This window comes from Pezoporus wallicus, unplaced genomic scaffold (genome assembly GCF_028554395.1).
Source record: "Pezoporus wallicus isolate ANWC-B61680 ecotype Strahan unplaced genomic scaffold, APGP_CSIRO_Pwel_v1 scaffold_2584, whole genome shotgun sequence".
NCBI lineage: Eukaryota > Metazoa > Chordata > Aves > Psittaciformes > Psittacidae > Pezoporus > Pezoporus wallicus.
The window spans coordinates 12260671-12283752 of NW_026642851.1; the positions used below are offsets into that span (position 1 = coordinate 12260671).

General features: G+C 41.5%; 1 protein-coding gene across 9 annotated transcripts in view; it reads right to left on the reverse strand.

Annotated features, from left to right (window-relative positions):
• Positions 1-12035: 12035 nt before the first annotated feature.
• Positions 12036-23082, reverse strand: part of ARHGAP12 (Rho GTPase activating protein 12) — a 76516-nt gene continuing 65469 nt past the window's right edge. For 6 of the 9 annotated variants that reach the window (XM_057432881.1, XM_057432878.1, XM_057432880.1 and 3 more), the window contains 7 exons: positions 22036-22138; positions 21329-21448; positions 18627-18725; positions 16466-16543; positions 15319-15453; positions 14941-15043; positions 12036-14510 (listed from right to left, as the gene is read on the reverse strand). In XM_057432881.1, coding sequence (XP_057288864.1) covers positions 14336-14510; positions 14941-15043; positions 15319-15453; positions 16466-16543; positions 18627-18725; positions 21329-21448; positions 22036-22138 — 813 coding nt within the window. In that variant the 3' untranslated portion in view covers positions 12036-14335. Of the gene's footprint in view, positions 14511-14940; positions 15044-15318; positions 15454-16465; positions 16544-17237; positions 17482-18626; positions 18726-21328; positions 21449-22035; positions 22139-23082 lie in introns of those variants that run through there. The other 3 variants (XM_057432879.1, XM_057432875.1, XR_008975303.1) reach the window with 2 other exon arrangements.

Consider the following 23082-nt stretch of genomic DNA (forward strand, 5'->3'; position numbering starts at 1 on the left):
GTATCTCTTCTTCCCTTCCCTGCAAGCTGCTATTATTTTGGTGTCTCATCAAATAACACTGTTAAGACTGGGCAGAAGGTGATGGTGAGTTGCTAACTGGAACGGAGGGAGCAATGTGAACAAAGTATTTTCTGCCTGAAACTGTCCAAGCAGCACTAACCAAACCAGGGTTCATCCCTGTCCCATACAGAAACTGCCTCTGCTTGGCTCTGCACAATGGGAGGGTGTCATCAAAGACCTCTGTTAGGGACAAAGATAAGGGCCAGAATCTTGTGGCAGCTGTGTGGAGAGGCAGCATGAGCCTCAAGGGATCCTTTTCGAACTCGATGCAGCAACTAAATGAAATGCCTCCCTACAAAAGCCACTTTATATTTCCTATTTGTGCTGACTCTTAGAGCTGATGCAGTACCTTATTTCAAGCAGGTCTGCTCTGTTAGGCTGCCTTTCAAATAGATCTTCCCTGCAAAGATAAAAGATGCTAAGAAGTAAGCCTTACAGCTGCCTTTCAGACTCTGCTCTCTCCCATATTAATCCAATAACATGTAAGATGCTAGATGGAAGTTCTCAGGAGATGTCATACAAAGTGTTCACTTTAAAAGAAACATAAACCAGTTCAGTTTTCAAAATGAAACTGTTGTAACTCACAGCACCTCTGGCCCCAGGAGCTCTGGCAAGTCTAACTTGAGCAGAGATTAAAGACTAAACAGCGTTTAAATACAAAGAGACACGAGGTGCAAAATGTGGATCCAGATTGTGTGGCCACACAGACCCAGGACCCAGGCTTGGGAGGGATGGAAAAATCAGAACTGGGTAGCTGCAGTGACTTGAATGGGCCTGAAGCTGTTATTCTTCCTTCCTGACTTTTGGGGCCTTTTAAGTATGCAGGAGTTTAAATATAATGCTTTGGCATCATCACACTATTTTATTATTAACCAGTTGGAACCGGTGGTGGTTGTTTATGACCATAATGAATCTGTTCTTCAGGAAGGGAGGACTGCATGTGATGCTTAATTAAAATTTGAAAGCATTTTCTGCCCCTGAGGCCCCCAAGCTGCTGGTGTGATGTAGAAAGGACGGTGTGGCCTTGCTGCCGACTGCGGATGGTGGAGATGAGGTGTGGAGGGTAACACCCATCTGGAAGCAGCAGCGAGCTCAAAAGCATCCCCGTGGGACTGTGAATGTGTTAACATCAGAGCTGAGGCTGCTTACAAGGAGGGGCAGACCCCAGGTAGCCAGTCCAGCACAAACCTTTCAGCACCAGCCAAGGGCAACTTGTAAAAAGCTTGGTGTTGCCGTGCACTGCATTTATGCACTTGCATGTCATCTTCTGCCAAAAGGAGAAAGGGACAAATTTTAAGATGTTCTCTATTTTCTGTATTTGCTCTAGGAATAGACAAATATTTCAGATTAACTCTGCTCTTCTGCCAATTTTTGTCATGAGAGCAGGGTCTCCGAATTGTAGAGCCTGTGAATTACAGTGGTAAACGCTGTATTGCTTTGACCTTTCGAAATGTCTCTGGCATGATTGGCTGCCTGTCCTCCCCTTCCCCCAGAGGTCAGGCAGGTTGTAAATATAGGCGAAATGGAATAGCCAGATAATGAAATTGAACCTATTTCACTGCAGTGCGGTGCAATCACAGCGCAGTGAAATTCCATCAGCGTCGAAGGCTGCATTTCGAGTGCCATGGAAATCACTTTGTAACTGTCCACGCGACTCAAGGAGCAATGTTTACCGTCTAGGGGCTTTGCATTTTTAAGCCTCCTTTAACAAAGATGAAAAGAAATCTCAAATCCACATAAAAAAAAAAAAAAGGAAGGAATAGGCTGCCATTTAAATAAAGCACATTACCTGGAAAAAAATTGCCTTTGACATATAGAATGATTGATAAGTTTTATTTGCCTTTTTTTTGTTTGGTTGTTTTTTTTCCTTTAAAGACACTAAAATGATTCCTCTGCTCCGGCACAGATAACAGAATTGCTTGCTGCATCACCTGAGCTTAACTTTTTCAAAGAATAAATACTTTAGTCATTATTTTAGCAACAGCATTGAAGTACACTACTGAAGCAATGGTATAAAATGCACTATAACTCTAGCTATGTGTGGGGATAATGGTTAGGAGAAATGTTCTCTGGCCAAGCAAGATGAAAATCCGTATAGAGGATTTTCAGATGCGGGAGTCAAATGCAGCACTGTGTTTCTGTTGCTTGCAAGCCCAACGATGCTAGCAGTGGGGTAGCAGGGCATAATTAATGTTTACTTATAATCAGCATCTTTCTGTGCCAGCAATCATGGCAGACTGAAACTAAGCAGGGGAACCAGAAACCCTGCTGCTTTCAGCTGTCTGGAACAATAATTACACAGTGCCACGGCACCTCTGGGAGTCTGGCACCATTTATCCTCCCCGACTCTCGGCGTTGGTTACCTGCCACAGAGCAATCCCCAAAGCAACCAATCCTCAACATCATTTTCATACAAAAGGTGGAGAGAATGATAATGGCTATGCTATTGCTCTGGCTTCAGAAAGCCGGGCTGATGGCTTAATTGAGGTTAAAATAAGCTCCAATCAGAAAGTAAAAATTTAACAGGGCTACTTAATCTTATATAAATACAAGAGAGATACAAGTGCATGAGAAGAGAATAATAACTGATTCTGGTAGGGTTTCTATGGAGAATAATCATTAGCCAGGCAGTGAACAGATTGGACTCGGAGCAGGCTATTTAGCATTCATGCCCTGGTGGTAGAGGCTTTGAGCTGGAGGCTAATTTGAATTTTAGGGTTGGGTTTAAAAAGGGAAAAAAATAAAAGCCCCCTGTCTGGAGCAAAGCAGCACCATACTTGCTTTTGCCCTAGACTGTGCTAACAAAAATTGACTGACTTTTACTCCGTGACTAAGTGCAGAGTGTCTAATAAAAGGGAGAAGTAATTGCAGGACAGAAAGGCATTTGGTTGACTCAGGAGAAGGGATTTGCCCTGCCCAGGGCAGTGTCCCCAGTCCTGTTTGTACCCCCAACCCCACTGTACTCTTTGTAAAGGGGAGAAGCAGCCCAACCACCTGTCTTTCTTCAGCACCACTGGGAATGCCACCAAAAAAATAAGTTAAAAGAGAACTCTTGTTTTTTGCTCTGCAGTTTCGTTCTCAGAGCTAATTCCCTTTCAGAGCTTGAACTAAAATACTCTTTGGCAATCACTGGAAAGGTTTGGCGAAACTCGGACGTTTTTATTTTTCAGGCTTGTAGGTTGTTGCTCATCTGTTTTGGTACGTTAAATTAGATGTTAGGTTTCGGAAGTAAATACTTGAAAAGACTTCTTGTTTGCAAGAAAAATTTCATTTCAAATCCAAACTAAAATTTCAACCCTTTTCTGCTCTGTTTGCTTACCAGCTGTTTGCAAGAGTGGTTTCTGTTGCAATTACTTACTTTTAAACAGACCATGTGAAAGAATGCAGTAACTAGCTGGAGATGTGCAGATCCTGCCAAAGTACAGTTTCTAGGCTCTGTTTTTCTTAGTGTGTATCACAGAGATGAAGTGATATCTTTCCTCCACCAGCAGCTTAGCTGACACAGTCACATATTAGCTGCAGTGGGGTTGTGGCTTCTAGATCTGTAGCTGGAGACAGATAAAGCTGGAGGCATGTATGATATTGCTGACTGCATTTCAGAGTTTATTTATTTTAATGTAATTTGAGATCCCCTCTCTACTGCTACTTTTTGCTTACAGCTTAGTATTTGTTAAAGTGTATCTTCTTGTTGTCCAATTTCAAAATCATGTACAATCTACCATGAAAAACTGATTATGAGCTTCTGCAATAACTTGCTTCATAGCTTTGCTTACACCTTCCCAGTTTCCCAGTCTGAGCTAGAAGTCCCTTACCATGCGTCCATCAAGAGATAAAAATAAACTCTAAGGTGCAGCTCGGCGTGGCTGGATGCTCCATTACCGTTGCGAAGTGCAAGGGTCCTCAGGAAAGCAATGAAAAATTACACCTCTCCAGGCAATGAAAAATGTCAGGAGCCTCGCCGCCTCTGAGGCCTTAATGGAGAACAATTATGCTGTGCACAGATTGCTGCTGGTGCAGACCTCGCAGCACTCTCAGAGATAAGACTATGAGACCCCTTTAAAGGGGAGACCAGAAAACTTGCACTGCACTTTTGGGGAGAAAGCAGATGAGAACAAAGAAACCATACATCCAGATGAGCTGGCTTCGCTGAGGTCAGGGGTCCTGTGCCTTCTGGGGCTACTTGCAGCCAGGAGAATAAAGGATAAATATGGCCCAACTGATAATTGGATAGGTATTTTTAACAGACTGATCTGTGGCCTTAATTCTGCTGGTAGCCAAGTCCTTCAAGACAGTCAGACAGATGGAAGTGTGAGGTCTCAAGCAAGGAAAGGACTTGGCCAGAATTTCCCTGGAAATTCCACCTCTCCCTGGGCTGGCAAGCATCTCCGGTCTTCTCCAAAGCACTCTTCAGTCAGGGGATCCAGCCCACCCTTGGCCTGGGCTGTTTCCTCCTGCTTATGCCCAGTGTGGCAGGGGCTATGATGGGATGAGCCATGGCCACCCCAGGAGTCTTGTTGCAGGTTGTCATGGATGGCTTGGCAAGGAGGTGTGTCCTTCTGCCCATGTGGAGCTGCATCTAGTGTATAGCTCAAGGAGAGGGAGAAGAAGGGGGATTTTTGCTTTCACGGTAGCATTCATGAGTGTGCTGTTCAGAGGAAAGGTAATGAGGATGATGACCAGTACTAAGGACTACTGATGTGATCAGGTTAAGGCAATTCTGAAGCAATTTGTACTTAATGGGCAACAGGGGCCAGAATCTGTTGGATATTTCACCTTCCTAGGAAGGAGACTGCCAGACCCCAGTTCATTATCCTGGGAGAAGGTGACAGCACTGTTCTGCCACATTAAACAGGAGCAGGCTTAAAGTTGCAAAAAAGAGGACCAGAGTCCTCCTAATAATGCGTTCCCTTTCTTTTCTGCACTTTAACTGTAAAGGGAGACTCTGTGCAACAGTGTGAGATGCTGTTGGCCAACTTAGTGGGGAGTAGGGTTGCAAGGGAGGACGTAAACTTTGCCAGGGCTTGTTTGCAGGCAGGTGGGAGAGGGCCCAGATGGCCCTATCAGAGGAGCAGTAGCTCAGTCACTGTGACTCCACCATCTGCTCTGCCCTGGATTGTAATATCCAGCTCTTCCAACTTCACCCAGAGTTTTGTGGCTTGACTGGAGAAACACTGTGTGAATAAGGAGGGAATTGCTTTGCAGACCTTGAGCTATCTGTCAGGAAGGGGACTCAGGCATATCTTCCACTCAGCAAAGCATTGAGGTAAATCCTTACTAGTCTCCAAACTATCACGTATTTTCTTCTCAGGGTTTAAATCACAGCTTTTCAGTAGTGTACAGCCTTTTCATGGGTGTCTGGAAACAAAAGGAAATTCAGGCTTTGCCATGTTCTTCTCAGTGATGCAGCTGAACACCAGGTCAGGTGAAATAGTAATAGAGAGGTATGTGCTTTTAATTTATCAGACAAATCTGCTAGACTAACCCAAATCTGCTAGTATCTTCTTTTTTTCTTTCACTTTGGTTTTTAATGTGCAGAGCCTTGATTTTTTGTACATAATTATAGGATGCTCAGAACCTCTCCAAGTTAAATAATTCGTTGTCACAACAAGCTTTGTCTCGAAAATTATAATCAAGCTAAATGTGTTCGGTACTTCTGTCTCGAAAAACCTCTTCCAGCTGCCGCAACATAACTAACTGTCCTTCAAGTGTTGGCTTTCCTGCTGTGAGTAGAAATGTAATTCCAGCTTTTCTTAGTCTCCCTGGTGCACAGCTGGCAGGGCAGCTCTTGCACAGACAACCTGACTCATGGAAGCCATAGGTTAGGGCAGGACAGCATGGCAGCAACCGTGGGTACCACAAAGGCACAGAGGGATGCGGTAATGGCAGCAAGCCAGGGAGGGAAACACCAGGGTCTGCCCCAGTCGGTGGCACTGATCCTATCTGGGATGTTTCTGAGGCTTTGCAGGCTCTAGGGAGACAGCAGCAGGTTGTGCTGGGGCTGCTGTTTGTGGTGACAACTTCTGAAAGCAATTCTTCTTCCTCCCTCTCCAAAGTCTGTATCCTGGGAGTCAGTGCGGTCCCTTTGCAGTGCCCTGGGGACAGCCAGGGAGGCAGCTTCTAGTCTTGCTTTAGGCTACATGGCCCTTGCACACAGCCCAGACCTGGAGCAGTGCTTTCTACCGGTGCTGTAGTCCCTGGTGCTTCAGCAAAGCTTTTGTTCACACAGACAGCAAGAATTGCAGTTACCTGGGTATTGATATCGCCCAAACCTGTCATTCTGGAAAGCAGTAAGAGTAAACACCTCAGCTGCATAATCCTAATGTTGCTCCCCATGATGGTTTTCACTTTCCTCCCTGTTACTTAACTAAGGCCAGTTTTCTTTGCCAGCACTTCTGGGCAGACGTGTAAATTTTGGAGCACTTTGAATTATCAGCTCTTAATCAGAGCTTTTGCTTCTCCCAGGGATGCGTCCCTGCAGATGTCAGGCAGATTGATTTGCCCACCTCTCTCCCTCAAAACCCCACCAGGGCAGGCATGGACTTCCAGCCTGGGGCGTGCTAGCTGCAGCACTTGCCCTTAAGCCACTCTGCTTTGTCTAAAACAGGGCATAGGGGCCTACTTGCTGGCTAATTGCTTCAGGAAGCAAAATGTGCCTCCGATACTGCATAGCTTCAGGGGCTGTAGAGTCTCTAGTTCCATAAGTAGCTGGAAATCAGGGATTCAGGGATGGATCCAGGGATACCCAGACCAGAGCTTCTGAGTCAGCCAGCAGTGGGAGTTCCCAGGACACAGCAGTGGGCTTGGATAAGCACATAAAGCAAAGGCTGGGGCTGACCTGGAGGGTAGGTATCAAAGAGTGAAGAAGTGAAGAGCATTCTGCAACTTATTTTTATTTAATAGGTGGATGCTGAAGGCTTCTCCTTGAGGGGACGTGAACTCACAGTTCCCTGTGCCATGCAGGAAGCAGCTGGCTGCTTGACATCCAAGGAAAGATTAGGAGGATTGAGTTTGCTTAGTCTAGAGAAGGGAGAAGTGAGACACAGTAACCTTTTATAGTTTAGTGGACTGCTATTGCATACATACTGATGCAAGGAAAAGTAACTTGCAGAATGGGATAAAAGCAATAGATAAGGACAGAGTAAGGAAAAAGATGAAAGTAAACTGCAGCAAGAGCTATTTAGATGTGCAAAAAGAAAAACTTTCTGAGTGGGATGAAGATTACATGCTAGATAAAACTGTCTGGGAGACTCTACCCTCTCCGGCAGTAGAGGTCTTTAAGAGCAGCCCAAACTGCTGCTGGGCCTGGGAGAAATACAGCTCTTTGTCTCCCAGCCCTGACTTCTCTCTCTGCAGTCATCTTTGGTGCCCATGCCTGTGGCCTGGGACTGCTTCATGCTGGCTGTGTCCAGGCAGGGATAGGCAGGAGTGCTGGGTGCTCTGCAGGCTGCCTTCTAGCACATTCTGCCTATGTATTCCCAGAGAGACATCCGTTGCTGGGCTGGGGGAGAAACTGCAGTGCTGGTGCCACATCCCATGGTAGGACTGCACTGGTTGGGGCTGCCAGGGTTCATAGCTTTGAGGATTTCTTTGTATCTGGTGTGAAGCACTTCAAGACTGAAGCCTTGGTGGCTGCAAGCACCCAGCTGGTACTTCAGGCTGTCGTAAAGAAAGAGTAACTTTAACAGGGTTTTACTGAATTCATGGTCACTAGTTGGAACTGTGGCAGTACCTGGTACCACCACAGCCATCCCAGTCCCAAGGAATGCTCCAGCACAGTGAGGCTGCCAGTGCTGCAGTGGGTGATGAGACAGGCTTGTTCCATTGAGCAGCATCACATTAGGACAGAAATGGGAATGAAGCTTTGGCCAGGAAAAGCGCTTTCATTTGATACAGGTTGTGAATGGCCAAGTAGGAACAAGGAAACCAATGGCTAAATGGAAGGCTACGCGCCAACTTCATTCATAGATTCTTTAAAACTGGAGAGGACCATTATAATTGTGCTGTGTGGCCTGCAACATGCCACAAGCCTTAGCTCATAATTTAGAAGCGATGCCTGTGCTGTGCAAGCCAGAGGTGGGGACTTGTGCCTTTCCTTCCTTCCTGCTGCCTTTCTAATTTACTAAGACTTGATGATGGCAAAACGGAGTATGCCTTGACAGCAACAGCAGCACTCAACCTTTCATTGTGCAGCATCCTGCCCTCACGTGCTCAGGCTTTCCTTTTATCTCAGGGATGCAAAGAGCCCAGAACACATTAGGACAACCACCTGGGGAGTTAGTTATGATATTTAAGAGCTAATGATGCCGCCCACTGTTCAATGTTTATAATAAACTGTCTTCTCCCCCTCTTAACTAAACTGTGTATATACAGGGGAAGAAGCTGTACCCACGGACACCCTGAGCACTTGGCTTGCTGGACACAGCTTCTGTAATCCACACACAGGAAAGGTTGAGAGAAAGTTACTTATTTTCATGCATTTAAATAGGGCAGGCTGGGAAGCTCAAGCCAAAGAAAGGGACAAGTATGACCCTAGCCTATAGCCGCAGTGTTTTAATGCAAACCTGAAGATTGTGCCATCTCCTCGGCAGGTGGCTCACAGCTCAGCCTACACAAGCGATACGGATGGTGGAGGTTGCATGGAATTACGTTGCTTTCCCTTGCTCTCATGCCAAATATAATACCTCATTGCTAGGCTTATATACATTGCTGCAACACACAAGAATGGGCACTCTGGGAAGCGGGGGAGCAGCACTCAGCCAGCTTTAACTGTTACCTTGAAAAGACCATTCTTTTATTCTTCTAGTGAGTTTTTTTTCCTTTTTTAATTTCTTTTCCCCTATTTACATCACCATTTAGCATTAACGCTGCTGACTGTGCCTTAATGAAGTGTCTATGGCAGAACGGCTGCTACCTCAGCCTCCGTAGGCGAAGTGGCACTCTGGGCAGAGCACAGCGCATTCCAGTCCCCAGGCTTCAGGCTGTTGTACAAATAAGGAAGCAAATGATCCAAGTGGGATTGACTTTCAGTGCAGCAGGAATAGCAGGTGGGTGGATGCAGAGAAAGGGAGACATTAATAGGAAAAGGAGTTTTCTTCTTAACACTTCAAAGAGAAAACTTAGAGCAAGATTAGTGTATTGATCAGAACAGTACCTCAGCTATGAACCAGCCATTATGTAGCAGGGAATATGGTGGCATCCTTCATTGTACATTATGCTTTAAGGGCATGCAGAGGACCTCTTGCATAGCCATGTCTCCATTTTGTTTCACAGAAGCAAGCACAAAGTTGAGCACGTCACATGTGTGTTGGCAGAAGCCTTGCCAAGGCCAGCACCCACAGGCAATATACTCACTTAGCCCCAGGGAGAGCACCCCTGCAGCAGGAAGGTGAACCCTCTTGGTAAAGAAAAGGCAGAGGGCACTGGCACATCAGTTGGCTAGCACCAACAGTGCTTTGATCAACCATTGGGATTCAGCACATGATGAACAGGAGATTTATGTGAGGGTGGTGAGACACTGCAACAGGCTGCACAAGGAAGATGTGGCTGCCCCATCCCTGGCAGTGTCCAAGGCCAGGCTGGATAGTGCTTTGAGCAACCTGGTCTAGTGTAAGGTGTCCCTGCCCGTGGCAGGGAAGTTGGAACTACATGATCTTAAGGTCCTTTCCAACCCAACCCATTCTATGATTCTATGACAACTAGACAAGCTGATCAGCGTTTAACAGTTATCTTCCAGTGCTAGATATAAAAAAAAAAGACAACTTTTAATTACAGTAGTTTTGTTTTGTGAGGACAGCTGTTTCTTAGACATTATGAATTTTCAAACTATTCTGAGCAGATCGATACCATACATGCAAATCTAAACTCGTTGTAGGGACAGTTTAGCTTTGGGTTTTATTTTTTTCTGCATACTCCCCCTGTTCAGCTTCATACATTTCCTTCTTCCTGAGTGCTGAGTTTGTAACAAACAAACTGGTGCTCTTCAGGATCTGGTTCTGATCTTGGATGGGGCATCCAGTGCCATCAGCACAATGCTGCCAAACTGAGAACAGGTTTATTTTTGTATCACGCAGATGCTAGTTGTGCATTCACGATTATACTGAAGGAACATACTTCTTGAACCCCATTAGCACTCAGGTGTTTGGGTCAATTGAACCTGAAGAGAAGCACATCAGCTGACACAGAAGCTGCTATGGAAAAGTCTAGAGAAGGGTGGGCACTGCTGTTTTGCAATGTCACTTGAACTCTGTTTACAGAGCAACGTACCCCTACGAAACATTAGCCAGGCCTTCACCTGCATTGTGGAAAAAGAAGGAAAAAAGAAAAGGAAAACCCCAAACCCAGTCTCTTGGCAGCCTGGCTTTTTCCCAGGTCTCTGGCTTGGATTCCTGCAGATTTTCTAAGTGACTGTTTCTTTGCCATCTTGCTTGTCCATCACACCTGCTTTGTCTGGTTGCCTCCAGTGCTTTGCATTTACTTATTCCCACACTAAGGGGCCACTCTCCACTTCTGTAGCCAGCTACATTTTGGTGCAATAAGCTGCAAGATGGGCTTCTATGAGAAATAAACCCTGCCATGCTCCAGTTTTCAGTTCCGAGGTTGCTGAATGCAACACAAGATTTCTTCTTCTGACAGATATTAGTGAAATTCCTTAACAAACTCAAATCCAATTGTGGAAGTTGTAGGGAACTCTAGTATTAGAGCTGCTATTTAATTCTCAAGGCAGTAAAAAGGACCAAGAGGCCGGCTCGCCTCTGAATGTCTTTCATGTTGGTCTGTTACACAGTGTGATCTTGTTTTACAAGTGCTCTGTTTACAAGAAGGCTGGGGGGGGGGGGGGGAGATGTTCATTTAAGTCCCACACTCACATAGGGCTACTTTTGTAAAGGTCTGATCCAGTCCTACCAGCTGCTTGCCCACAAAACTTTGCAATTGTGGAGGCTAATTAAGATTCTTCGGAGAAGCTCTCCTCTCCCCAGCGGCTGCAGAAGGCCTCATTAGACATGCCGTACCTCCCCCTTTGCCCAGCAGAATGCCCCACTGTGCTTGGTTTACATTATGCCTTATGAATTAACCAATTGATTCAGAAAATATCATTACTTTGGGGCTAAAAAAAGCTGTTCTTCACTATGGGGAAAAAGTCAGGGCTCCACATTGGAGTAAACTGATGCTGTTTCACCTACAAACTCCCTTCTCTCTCTCACTCTGCAAGCCAAGGATGCCCTTGCCAGGACAAAATGGGTTCAGTACAAAGGGAATTTATCATACCTTTCTGTGAAGATGGAAAGTCTGGGCCTAGGTGGTCAGCGTGACCAACCCACTTGCACACAGGAAGCCTCACTTACATGCAACTCTGATCTAAAAAAATTAGTTTACACAGAATGACTATTTGCCTTATCCTTTTTGTGCCCGTTCTCTCTCAAGTTTTAAAGTGAAGAAACCCGCAACTGGTACAGATCAAGTACAAGTCTGAGAATTTCTTGGTACTAATGTTGTGCAGGTGATCTACAGAGATGAACACGGCTAGAAAAGAATTTCAGCTGGCACTGATACATAACATTGGACCTCCAGAATCTTTGAGTGGTTATGGCTGCAAAAGTTTATATTTACTATATATTGGTTTTAAAGCAGAACCAAACCCGATTTAAAACAAACTGAGGAATATATAATTATGTTTCATTTAATACAAAGAGTTTTCCCCTGCTATCTTTGTGCAAAATTCTGGGTTTGAATTTTAAAAGAAAGCTAACTGCAGGAACAAGCAAGGTATTTTGAGTAGTGAATAAACCCAATGTGCTGATACACACAGTTTCAAGTTGGTCACGACAAGCATACCATCAGCTTGGACAGCCTCCTCTTGCTGACTGCCTCGAATGTTCAGCTACACCTTTCAATTAAAAAAATACCTCTCCCCTCCCCAAACTAAAAATGAGAACATTAAAACATGACAACTTCACTGCACAAAACCATACCATAAATTGTAGTAACAGAATGCTTTATTTTGGGGGAATACAAGGAAAAGTGTGACATCCTCATTATCAAATTGTTCTAAAAAGGCATTCTTTCTTTGAAAAACATAGCACTCATACAGAAAAGGTGACCTGTGGGTAAGCCCTCTCATTTAGCAGTGGGAATTCTTTTTCATTTCACAGCTGAAGCTGGGATTTGAATAATCCGCAGCAACAGACTTCAGCTTTGCTGATACTTTCTGGTAGCCTGACGCACACCTGCCACTTGGCACTGCTCCAGTTTGACAGCCTACCAGGAGCTCACAACGCAATGGGAGACGGAGCTTTCACAATTCTCACCCAGGTCGCTTTGCAACAAACCACAAGACTTCACCATTACCACAAGAAGACAGTGAGAAAGCCACAAGGTAACTCGTCTTCTCTTTAATCTCTGAAGACTTCTCATGCAAGCCCTATGCTCATGAAATTCTCGTACCATTCAACTGGTTACACCTCGGTACTTCACTGCACATCCCCTCTGCTGTAAGCCAGAACTGTGTTGTGAAAGGAATGCAACAGATCAAAGGCAAAATACAGTTATTTCCCAATGTACCTGCTTTCTGTACTTGGAACCTACTGTAAGCTGGGATATGGTTTAAAGAATTTATATCAATAAATTACTTCTGCCCTCTCTGAACCTTACGTTAGAATTTAAGTTGTTAAAGAAAGGGAGTGGGAAGTTCCTAAACTGTCAGGTTACAAAGTAAGCATTCATCTTTTAATCCAGCAATACAACCCTTTGTCACAAGTAGTATCCATGCCAAGCAGTAAGATACATTGGTCTTACTGTTTAAAGGGGTTCATGTTGTCTGAAGCGGGAATGGCAAACTCTAAAAGAACTAATGGTTTTCTTTATTCAGGTTAGACATAACAAATATGTCAGATACAGCAGTTAGTCTAGAAAAATACATTTAAAAAAAATCTTCAGCAGACCATGCTCCCTGTAACAAAATCTTTCAAAACCAATTTTACAAATTATTCTACATTAATGTAAAAAGAAAATCTTAAATTTAGCATCATGGATTCCATCAAACGTCTGCCTATCAAAACATGAGTTTCACTATCTGTCGATGTTAGAATTCATAATACATTTTTCTAACATATCCTGTACATATTAAATAACCTAAACGGCTCCTCTTGTAGTGCATTAACAATGTAGCAAGCACACTCAGTATTTCTCCAGTACCATTTGCATTACAGTTATTTGCCCGCAAATGTAATTAACATCTAAAAGTGCACACAGTAAGCCCCCTCCCTCCCTCCCCAAAACCTGTTTCCCTGCTGGAAACCCAGACATCCACTGGTAACATTATGCTACTGTAGCTAATCTATCCATGATTAGAAATGTGTGACTGAAGTGTTCTTAAACTATACAGGACCTGAATTATATACAAGAATCAAAAGGACAGCCTGTATTTACATCAAGAAACTTCCACTACCACAGCATTATACCAAGAACTCAACACTGTTACAGTCCGTATTTACTTAGGATTTTAGTTTTAAATCAGTATAACACAAAACTAAGCTCAGGAAACACCCTGAAAAAAATGAACATGTTTATTAAATATGACTTCTATTGTGCCACAAAACAAATATCCATTGCTGGATATTCTTACCAGTTCAGTGTTTGAAATAGTGTGCTGTTTTATAAGGAAACTAAGAAGTTTCAGAAAGTTTGCTGGGGAATAAAAGGAAGAAAGAAGAATGGTGGGTGAGGGAAGACAGCAGATATCAAGTGAAGAATTAGATTTGAAAAACTAAACCAAACTGTTAGCACAAATTTAAGACAGTCACTGCATGCAGAAACCCCTTGGAAAAGTGTTATGCAGATCTGAGTAGGTTGTAATAGACAAGGTTAAGATGTAACTTCACTGAATTCTTCCATACCAGTTGGTAGGAATTTTCCATATAAAGTGGCAGAATTTTAAGATTAAATTCCAGATTATCCAGTTTGAGATCAATAGCTTTACTCTCCAAGAAATCCAGTGTATGAACCTATATTACATTTTTCCAATGCTACTGTAAAAAAGGCAAACTATAAACTTTTCTATTCACTTTTTACATTGAACTTTTCAAAGAAAACCAAAGTGATGCCTTTAATTTGCATTAAAGTGGTCAAACATTTCTCCTGTTTCTCCCCTCCCAAAAGTGCAAAAAACAAGTTGCTGCTTGGTCCACAAACATAATACATCATGTACAGCAAGAGATTTTCCTTCTGATGGAGTACTGCTGTCAATCCATCACTTCCAGTTTCTACTCCAAGAAAAATGTCAGCGTCCAAAGATGGAATTCAATTCCAGCAGAATTAACTCTACAATCTGATTCTGGTATACTGTGTGGACTGCTATGTTACCAGTCTCTTTCTCTGGCTTTAATAAGGTTGGACCAAAAACTATTGCTACACTTTGATATGTCATTCGGTTCTTTTCTCCATTTTCTACAACTCTGAAAGAGAAAAAAAAGATACATAAAGAGGGATTTATCAGTACTAGAGTAAAAGTATAATAGGAAAAGGCACAGTCCTAAGCAAATGAATATTCACAGTATTTATTTAATGAGTAGTCTTGTTATCAGGACCTACAGCTGCTGTGATTTCCTCTATGGAAAAGTTTTATTTTGAAATGCTATTCCTGATCCTCTTACAATCCCTCAAACACAAGGGCTTGGCAGTGAACACCACAACTATGACATTTTCTCTGAAGTCTGTTTGGGGCTCTGCAAGCTTGTATAAATACAGACTGATATACTGGTTTCATCAAATCAAATACAGGTAAGAAATATGCAGTAGGAACAGTCACCTAATACTTTTAATTGGACTAGTTAGCTTTAATTGATGCTCCACAACACAAAGCCTTTCCTTCTATCTGCTACTTACCTCTTCAGATGTCTAAAGAGTACCTGCATAGTGTCCTGATTTGGTTTTGGCAACTGTTTGATTAAATCTTTAACAGCATGGACACGCTGCCTTGGTTCTTGTTCTGCAAAAGGATGAGATGCAGAAATAGAAATTCAGGTTTTTTGTTTAAAACTTCAGCATAAAATTTAACAGACAGAGAATAAAAGCAAACGTTTTGCAGTGCTAATATGAGATAAAATACTGACACCTGCTGGCAGGACTGTGCATTACTGACAGGCAATTTTAGGGAAACCTGACACATGTTCATAACCAAAACATTCTTTTTACTGTTGAAAATTACACGTATTGAGAGGAACTTGTATAGAAACCAAGCACACACAGGTTTTCCAGACTTACTAATTGCATTGACAAAGTCATTGAAGTGATTGTAAGTGAACAGCGGCTCTGGCAATTCTCTGAAAAACATCTTTAGAGCTCCTGTGATGACATGTATGTCTTCCCATTTACTGTCATTCAAGTCTAACTTCTCATCTGAAAGAGAAAACATGAATAGCATTAACGTTAACAATTTAGCTATAAAAGCTTTTTTACAAATAAACTGAAGTACTCTTCTGTTCTTACAGCAGTGAAGACTCAGCCCTGCTGCAGTGTAAAAGGGGATACAAAAGCTCAACCACTACAGACATAGATGGCCAAACTCTGCCTACTGCACTGCATGCAGCTCCCCTACACGAATGGTATTTTTCAGAGGGGAATAGAAACTGCTGATGCAACACAAAAGTTACTGTTAGATCCTGCTAATCAGGGAATGAGAGGTCAAATTGTAGATGGGCTACTGTCCTCTTCCTAATTGCAAGCTGCCTATTGATTCTCACCGAACACTGAAATACAGCCATATGTGAAAGGGGTTTATACAGAGTATGGCAGAGGAGCTAAACAGCCACATACTAAAAAGGAGTAGCAAACCTTGCTACAAAGCATTAACTTAAAAATTTAATGCTAGTGGATGTTTAATATGCTTACTGTTTTTCCAGTCACTTAAAAATAATCCCCTCCCTTCAAATTCAAATATTAGGAAGAAGCTCTTCACTGTGAGAGAGTGGTGAGGCACTGGAACAGGTTGCCCAGAGAAGCGGTGGCTGCCCCATCCCTGGCAGTGTTCAGCGTCAGGCTGGAAGTGGCTTTGAGCAACCTGGTCTAGTGGAAGGTGTTCCTGCCCACTGAAGGGGGTTGGAATTAGGTGGTCTTCAACATCCCTTCCAACTCAAACCATTCTGATTCGAGTTCTATTAGCATCTTTCTTTAGAATTGTGTTCTAGAAATGCCTCTATGCTCCACAGAACACTAAACCTCCAGGATGCAAGGTTTTTCAAATGATGTGTATTACACACTAAATTCTGCAATTCTGAAGTAATTTTAAAGATGACAATCACTTCTCATGAAAGACTGCAGTGACACACTAAGAAAACTTTTTCCTGAACTTTCTATGAACTTCAATAATCCAAAAGCATATGCAATTGTAATACAGTTGAAGGAAACTTACCATGATTGACTGCAAATCTTAGCTTCTGTATCACTGCAAGATTGCCACTAACTCGGTATAAGCCATCAACATCTAATCCTAAAACAAAGGGATTAAATCTGTTTTAATACCTTGTCCATGCATGAACTCTGGAATCATTATGCTGCTTCTTTATAGGTCTACCCATTAAAATTAAAAGAAACCCATCTTGTAACAAAGAACACTCAGTTCAACGACAAAATAAAGTTAAACTAGCTTTTTTAATGGGGAGAGCATATCAGAGGAGGTTTAGTTTGACTGCACAGGTCTGGCAGCATCCAGCTCAAAGTAATTTCTGAAACTTCCTACACAGTAGAACAGTAGTAATGAGGCAACAGCTCTAAGTTTCCCCAATGAGACTAGGGGTCTGTAAGATGCTCTTGGTGGGTCGGCAGGGAGTATATGGGGCTCCAACATGCAAGAACCAAGTATTTTGTGGATGTTCGATTTTTTAATGTATGGTTAAGAAAAATCAAGTCATGCATAGAGAGCATCTCAAAGTTGCCAAGTGACCGGTCTGCACAGAAAAGTAATGATGTGCATGCACACTCATCAATACCCAACAGCCTACAAAATAAAATGGGTAGTCTTTTGCTTTTACAATATCGCACACTCTACCAGAAAAGAAAAATGGGTCTGTGGTTGCTACTGCAGTTACTCAGAAGTGATTAGGAGGTAAAGAATTTAATTGAAACGCCACTTGAATGCAGCATGTGAGTCAGCGCCACTGAAAGGGTGAGTGTTGCCAGAATACCTGCAAGTCCCTGTAGCTCCTCAAGGAGTTGTCTGATGCAACACAGCACAGTTACCAGCACCATCTGACATATCCCTTTTCCCCATAATCCACTAGTCATTCCTTTACAGAAAGAACTGATTTGAAGTGTATTGGCAGTAGGAAGAAGAGTTGGAGAAGCAGGGGGGTAAAGCTGTTCATTTCTGTCAGCTTCCCCTCAGGTATTTAAAAAAGGAAAACTTCACTATCTTCACTGCAGTCCTGCCTTTAAAATAAAAAAAGAAATAAAAAAGAACAAAGCAAAATAACCCCTTTCTCACAAACTGCAGATCACAAATGGAATAAAGCCTGCTGTTACAAACAAGGGGGCAGTTTGTTGAACTGGGGTATGGCAACAGAAGCGGTTATTTTTCCCTCCCAGGCCATAAGACAGCAGCATTGAGAAAGAGGACTACCGGCTGCACAAAATCCTAAATGAAGTTCCCATGGAAGATGCCTTAAAATTCTCACATGTTATTCCCCTGTAACACTTACCCTGATTCTCAAGACAATGTTTTCAGATTAAAAGACTGGTATATATCTGAATTATGATTATGAAGATTCCATAATCACCTTTCAGTCATCTTTTAAAAGAGATAGGGCAATGACAACAGCAAGAAAGAAGCAAGAAAACCAGGACGGAGTACAGCCATACCAGGAGCCATAACCGACATATTTTCAACAAAAATGTGGCAATGTCACTTATATCAGACAACCCCGAAAATCACATGTAAGTTTCAAACAGTTTTCTCAGTTATTAAGTAGGAGTGACTTATTTTCAATAAAAGCAAACAAAAATTGAGTAAATATGTGGATACTGATAATGTCCAGAATTGCACAGATCTTCACATAGCAATCAGTGTAACTGGCTGAAGGGCATCAAACCAGTATCTTCTTCAGGGCATATACAGAGCAGGAATACAACTTTTTCCTATAAGTTTGTTTCAAGGAAGTTTTCATATAAACGACTGTTAGTATGCTTAAACCTTCCAAAAATGAATGGTTGTGTTCTGACAGCCTCTTTTTCATCTGGAAAAACACCTTGATGGACTGAGCTCTTCTATTACTTCTTGTAATCCCTCTTTCCTTAGATCCTTGCTGCCAGGAGGCTGTCCTGCCTTCTCCTGAGCTTGAAATATACTGAAGAGGATCAATTTCTCCAAAATAAGATTTCCTTCCCTCTCTCCATTTTGGATCACAGAGACAAACACCCCCCCCACCCCCTGCCCTTGAAAACTCATTGCTAACTACAGATGCAAATTTCAGATTACTTTTCCCAAATAAATCTACAGCATTTTAAGGATTGAAACATTCAAAATCAGATCATGTGGTTAGCAAGAGAGATTTGGAAACAAAAAACTTCAGCCATACCATGTTCCTCAACATGCTCAATGCACAGCTTCACGAACTTTGGCACCGTGCTGTTTTCTCTTTGACACAAGCTGGTGAGATTGGAACCAAACACTTGATCTGGAACCAAGTAAAGAGACTGATTTACAGTGGAACAGGACTCAAGTGACAGAACTAGTTCAGATTAAAACAAACCTCTACACAGGGCAAAGCCTACTGGATACAATTGTCGCAGTATTAGAGTGAAAGTTCTGAAAAGAGCTCCCAGCAGTTCCCAGCAAGAAAAAGCTCACAGTAAGAAAGAGTGCCAGCAGTTACACAAACATGAGTCTCTGAGTAAGGAAATTCTGCTACAGAAATTATTTTAATCCAGCAGAAGACACCTGTAAGAGTCATACAGTCATTACAGTAATAAGAAATAATGGATTCAAAAGCCTTGTTACACTCCATTCCTGTTCCAAGTTCAAAATGTATTTACTGTAACCTTTGTTCAAAATCTGAACAGAGACAATAAACTGTAATCAAAGCGAAAGCTGTTGGCATTGTTTGTTGGAAAACCCTGTAAAATTGCATCTTTCATTGCACCTGCTGTTTAACCCAGCATTACATATTTACTTGAACATAGTCTTTAACTAATGGAAGTTCTGACATGGATTTGTAAATGACAGACCTTTATATCAAAGAGCTCTGAATGGATGAAAGTATAACTATGCATAGGCAACCTGGCCTCAAGGTTGGAATGTCAATACAGATATTTAGCTTTGAGTCTTGTTTGCAAAACTACACAATCCAGTGAGCATGTTTTCTATCATAAAGTGGAGCAAATATAAAAATCAGCTTGAGCAGAGAACAGATTCTTGCAACATTTCAGTGTATTTCAGTAACATGTTAACTCCTCATGTTCACATTTTGTTATCACCAAAGTCCTTCCAAGACCCATTTCTATGGTTTTCATCAAAGATGACCGAATAATAGATGGCCTCCCCTGTTCAGATGCATGAGACTGAAATAGCTCACACTCCTAAATGGAAGAAAGTTTTTACCTTATTTTAATATGTTAAATAAGGTAGCAGGTAAATAAGTGGCAGTCTTCACAGTATCTAGTAGATCTTACTTCAGAGCTTATGCAAGATAGAAACTGTTCTTGCATTTGCATCATGCATAGCATCTAGCCCATTTTTCATGTTCAGCAATCTAAGTAGATTCATTAACAACACTTGCATCTGACTACTGCTTTGGGAAATGCAAGCAGCACACCAAACCAATTATACAGTATGAAAACCGGCACATAATGCCATTATTAGCTATATGCGTACAAGGCTGGTGACCCAAAACACCTCAGTCTTGCTGTTGCTACTCCAGCAGGATCAGTAGCAAAGGATTGGAAAAGCCCACACAGTAGAAAGCAAGGCTAGCATGCAGCTATAGCAGATAAAGCAAGGCAGATTAGACAGCACAAGAAAATACTAGGTAGCAGCAAACTAATTTGCTACAATTACTTCCAACTTTGATAATTTCCACACAAGGAATCATACTTTTATCCCTCATTTTAAAGTAACCTTTGTAATTTTGTTTTTCCACAAAACTTCACCATGGTTACTTCTCTGCTTAGTGCATGCTGTTCCAAGTGGGGCTTTTTTCATTTTTTTTTTTTGCTCAGACTGGGTTTGCCAAGTTTTCTGTGTGCTAAGCTTTTTCTGTAGCAGCCATAAAAGTACACTGGGCATTTAAATAAACACTTCTGAATGAACTTTTCATTCATACAGTAAATGTAAAACTGTACAGCACAGATCCAACTTTTAAAATCTACACCATGCTTTTAAATAAAAACAAACTCTTAATTCCTTAATGTCTTTATTTAAAAAATCCAATCATCAGCATGCACGTGTACAAATTAAACTTGGCTTTGTATTCACTGTTGCTTGTCAGAAGTTATGTCACTGAGCAATGACATGAATATTAAGTGTAAAGCAGAGCAAAACAAAAATTCCATAATTTACAGTTAAATTATATTTGCAGATACACAAATATATCAAATGCCACATGCAACAGAAGCACACCTGTTAAAGTATGTAGTTAGGCAAATCACAATAGTATTTGGTCTGATATTTGCCTACCAATACACTATTCTGACCCTAGTAGAGCACCACCTACAACTCCTGCCAAAGCATACAAATAAATAAATAAAGCTTTACAATGAGTACCAAGCCAGTAATTTACACAAATACATTAACTTAAACCTCTGCAAATACTGTTCTCTCAAAATTTTAACATGTGTGACAAATGGAAATCGATTCTTTCAGAAGTTTGATTCAAGAATATCTCTAAGACTCGTTGTGAAACAATTAAAAAAGGTATACATTCAGAAAAGGTTACGGCAGAAAGATGTTCAAGTTAAGACTCCTTTACCCTCATGCTGGTTTGCCTAAATATTTCCTTTCTTATTGAGATGGCACATTATTGTCGGTTCCACTCAGACAAAAACATCCTTGTGAAACAGGTAAGCACATTCAGTTTTGTACCCAAAGCACTGTGCTTTCCCTTGTACGGACATACGATTATCACAATAAAACACCAGTTCCACTATACAGCCAAGATTTTTGTTAAACCAGCTATGTACATGTGTTTTACTCTAAAACTAGACCATTTTCAGCCCCATTCTACACAGACACTCCTAAATCCAGTTTTCCAAATTTTTTCCTTTGTTAAAAAGGTTCATTTACCCTTGATGTAGCCTTTTTCACGGACAGCTTGTAACGTAGGGCGCCGTGTAAGGAACTTCTTGAGCTTTGTTTTGGTCTTTTTCTGATCTGTGGAATCTATATTGCTAGGTGCTTTCGCTGCTGAAAAGAGAAACACATTTAGCATGAATATCTAAAGAATCAATACTGCATTTATCTGTCAAAGAACCAACATCAAAAAATTAAGCTCAAAACCACATAAAAAACCCTATTCAAATTTGCAATACATCCACTTTTTTTTCCTTTTGGAACTCCAAGTAAATAGCATCCATTTTTCAAACCACCAAAAGACAACTCTCTCACAAAGACAATTCTTAATCAAAACCACAGAAGTCAGAAAAAACAAACGTCTAATTGCTTCTGTGCATTCGACAACACCACAAAATTAATCTATTTCACCACTGCCTATTTTCTCCTATTTTTTTCACGCATCATACAGTAGGAGCTAAAGACATGTACATTTTTTTCCTATTTCCTTTTTTTTTTTTATGATTATTAAAACATGGAAGAAAACCTGCTAACTGCCATCAGGATCTAGAATAAACTATATAAAACCCTGTCCCAAAACTGGAGTAGTTTCATTTCTAGCTGTCCTTTTGAATTCTTCTCTACTGACACATAATACTGAAGATGCAAAAAAGATGAAAGTGAGCATTGCTAAAACAATTCATGGAAAATTTTCAACTCACAACGAAGTTTCTTAGAGTCTTTATTCTCTTTCTCTTTGTCTTGTTTTTCCACCCCTGGGGAATCTGGAATCTCATCTTCTAATGCTTCATCAGACTCCACTACCTATTAGATTTAAGGAGATACAGAGTGATCAGTTTCTCAATTCACAAAATAGAGCATTGACAAACATTTCCTGTAGGCAGTTCTAAAATATATTTTTTAGCCTATAATGATATTCAGCTGGTTCTTTCCTGAACTCTAGATGGCTAAAAATATCTTCAGAAATTATACCAATTCTCACTGGCAGAGTAAATAACTTTGACAAACACTATTTGATCATAAGACCAAACAAAGTAAGGTTTTCTGGACACTGAACCAAGTATAACCAGCCTTTTCAGATATCACTTAATTACATCAACCAATAAAAAACAGATTTTTTTTTTCCCTAAATCCAGAGTTTGCTACAGAATCACCTGATGGGTAACAGTCTAAAAAACCCCCACAACATTTCTAGGGCATTTACGTTATTTCTGATCTCTGCAATGCAAATTTTCTTAATAGAAAATAGAACCACCAGCTGGAAAATTTCACCACTGTCAAAACATACAATGAATTCACTCTGAGAAAGTAGATACACTATCACCTGAAATTCTTGTCCTATGTAATTGCTGTCAGCATACTGCCATTAAATGCAGTCAACTGAAAATGTAGATCATGTGGTAGCGTGGTGGCAGCTATTAGAGACTGTTAAAACTCCCCACCTGCAGGCTCATACCTGTGCTACACGCATGACTGCAGGCATATCAGAAAATAGGAAAAGAAACTTCTTCTGGTCTCACTGCAACATATTCCCTTCCAAAACTGCGTATTTCTTACTTCACTTCTTCTAAAGTAAACTTGACTTTATGCAGTTACAAAAAACTGACTATACAGTGTCTTCTGTTACAAGGAAGACATTTTAAAGACAAGGTAAGGTTGTGTATTCCAGAGCACTGAACAAGCAGAAACATGACTTCATCAACTCATTCTCTGTTGCTTTTCAAATGCATTGGATAGCCTTTTTACAC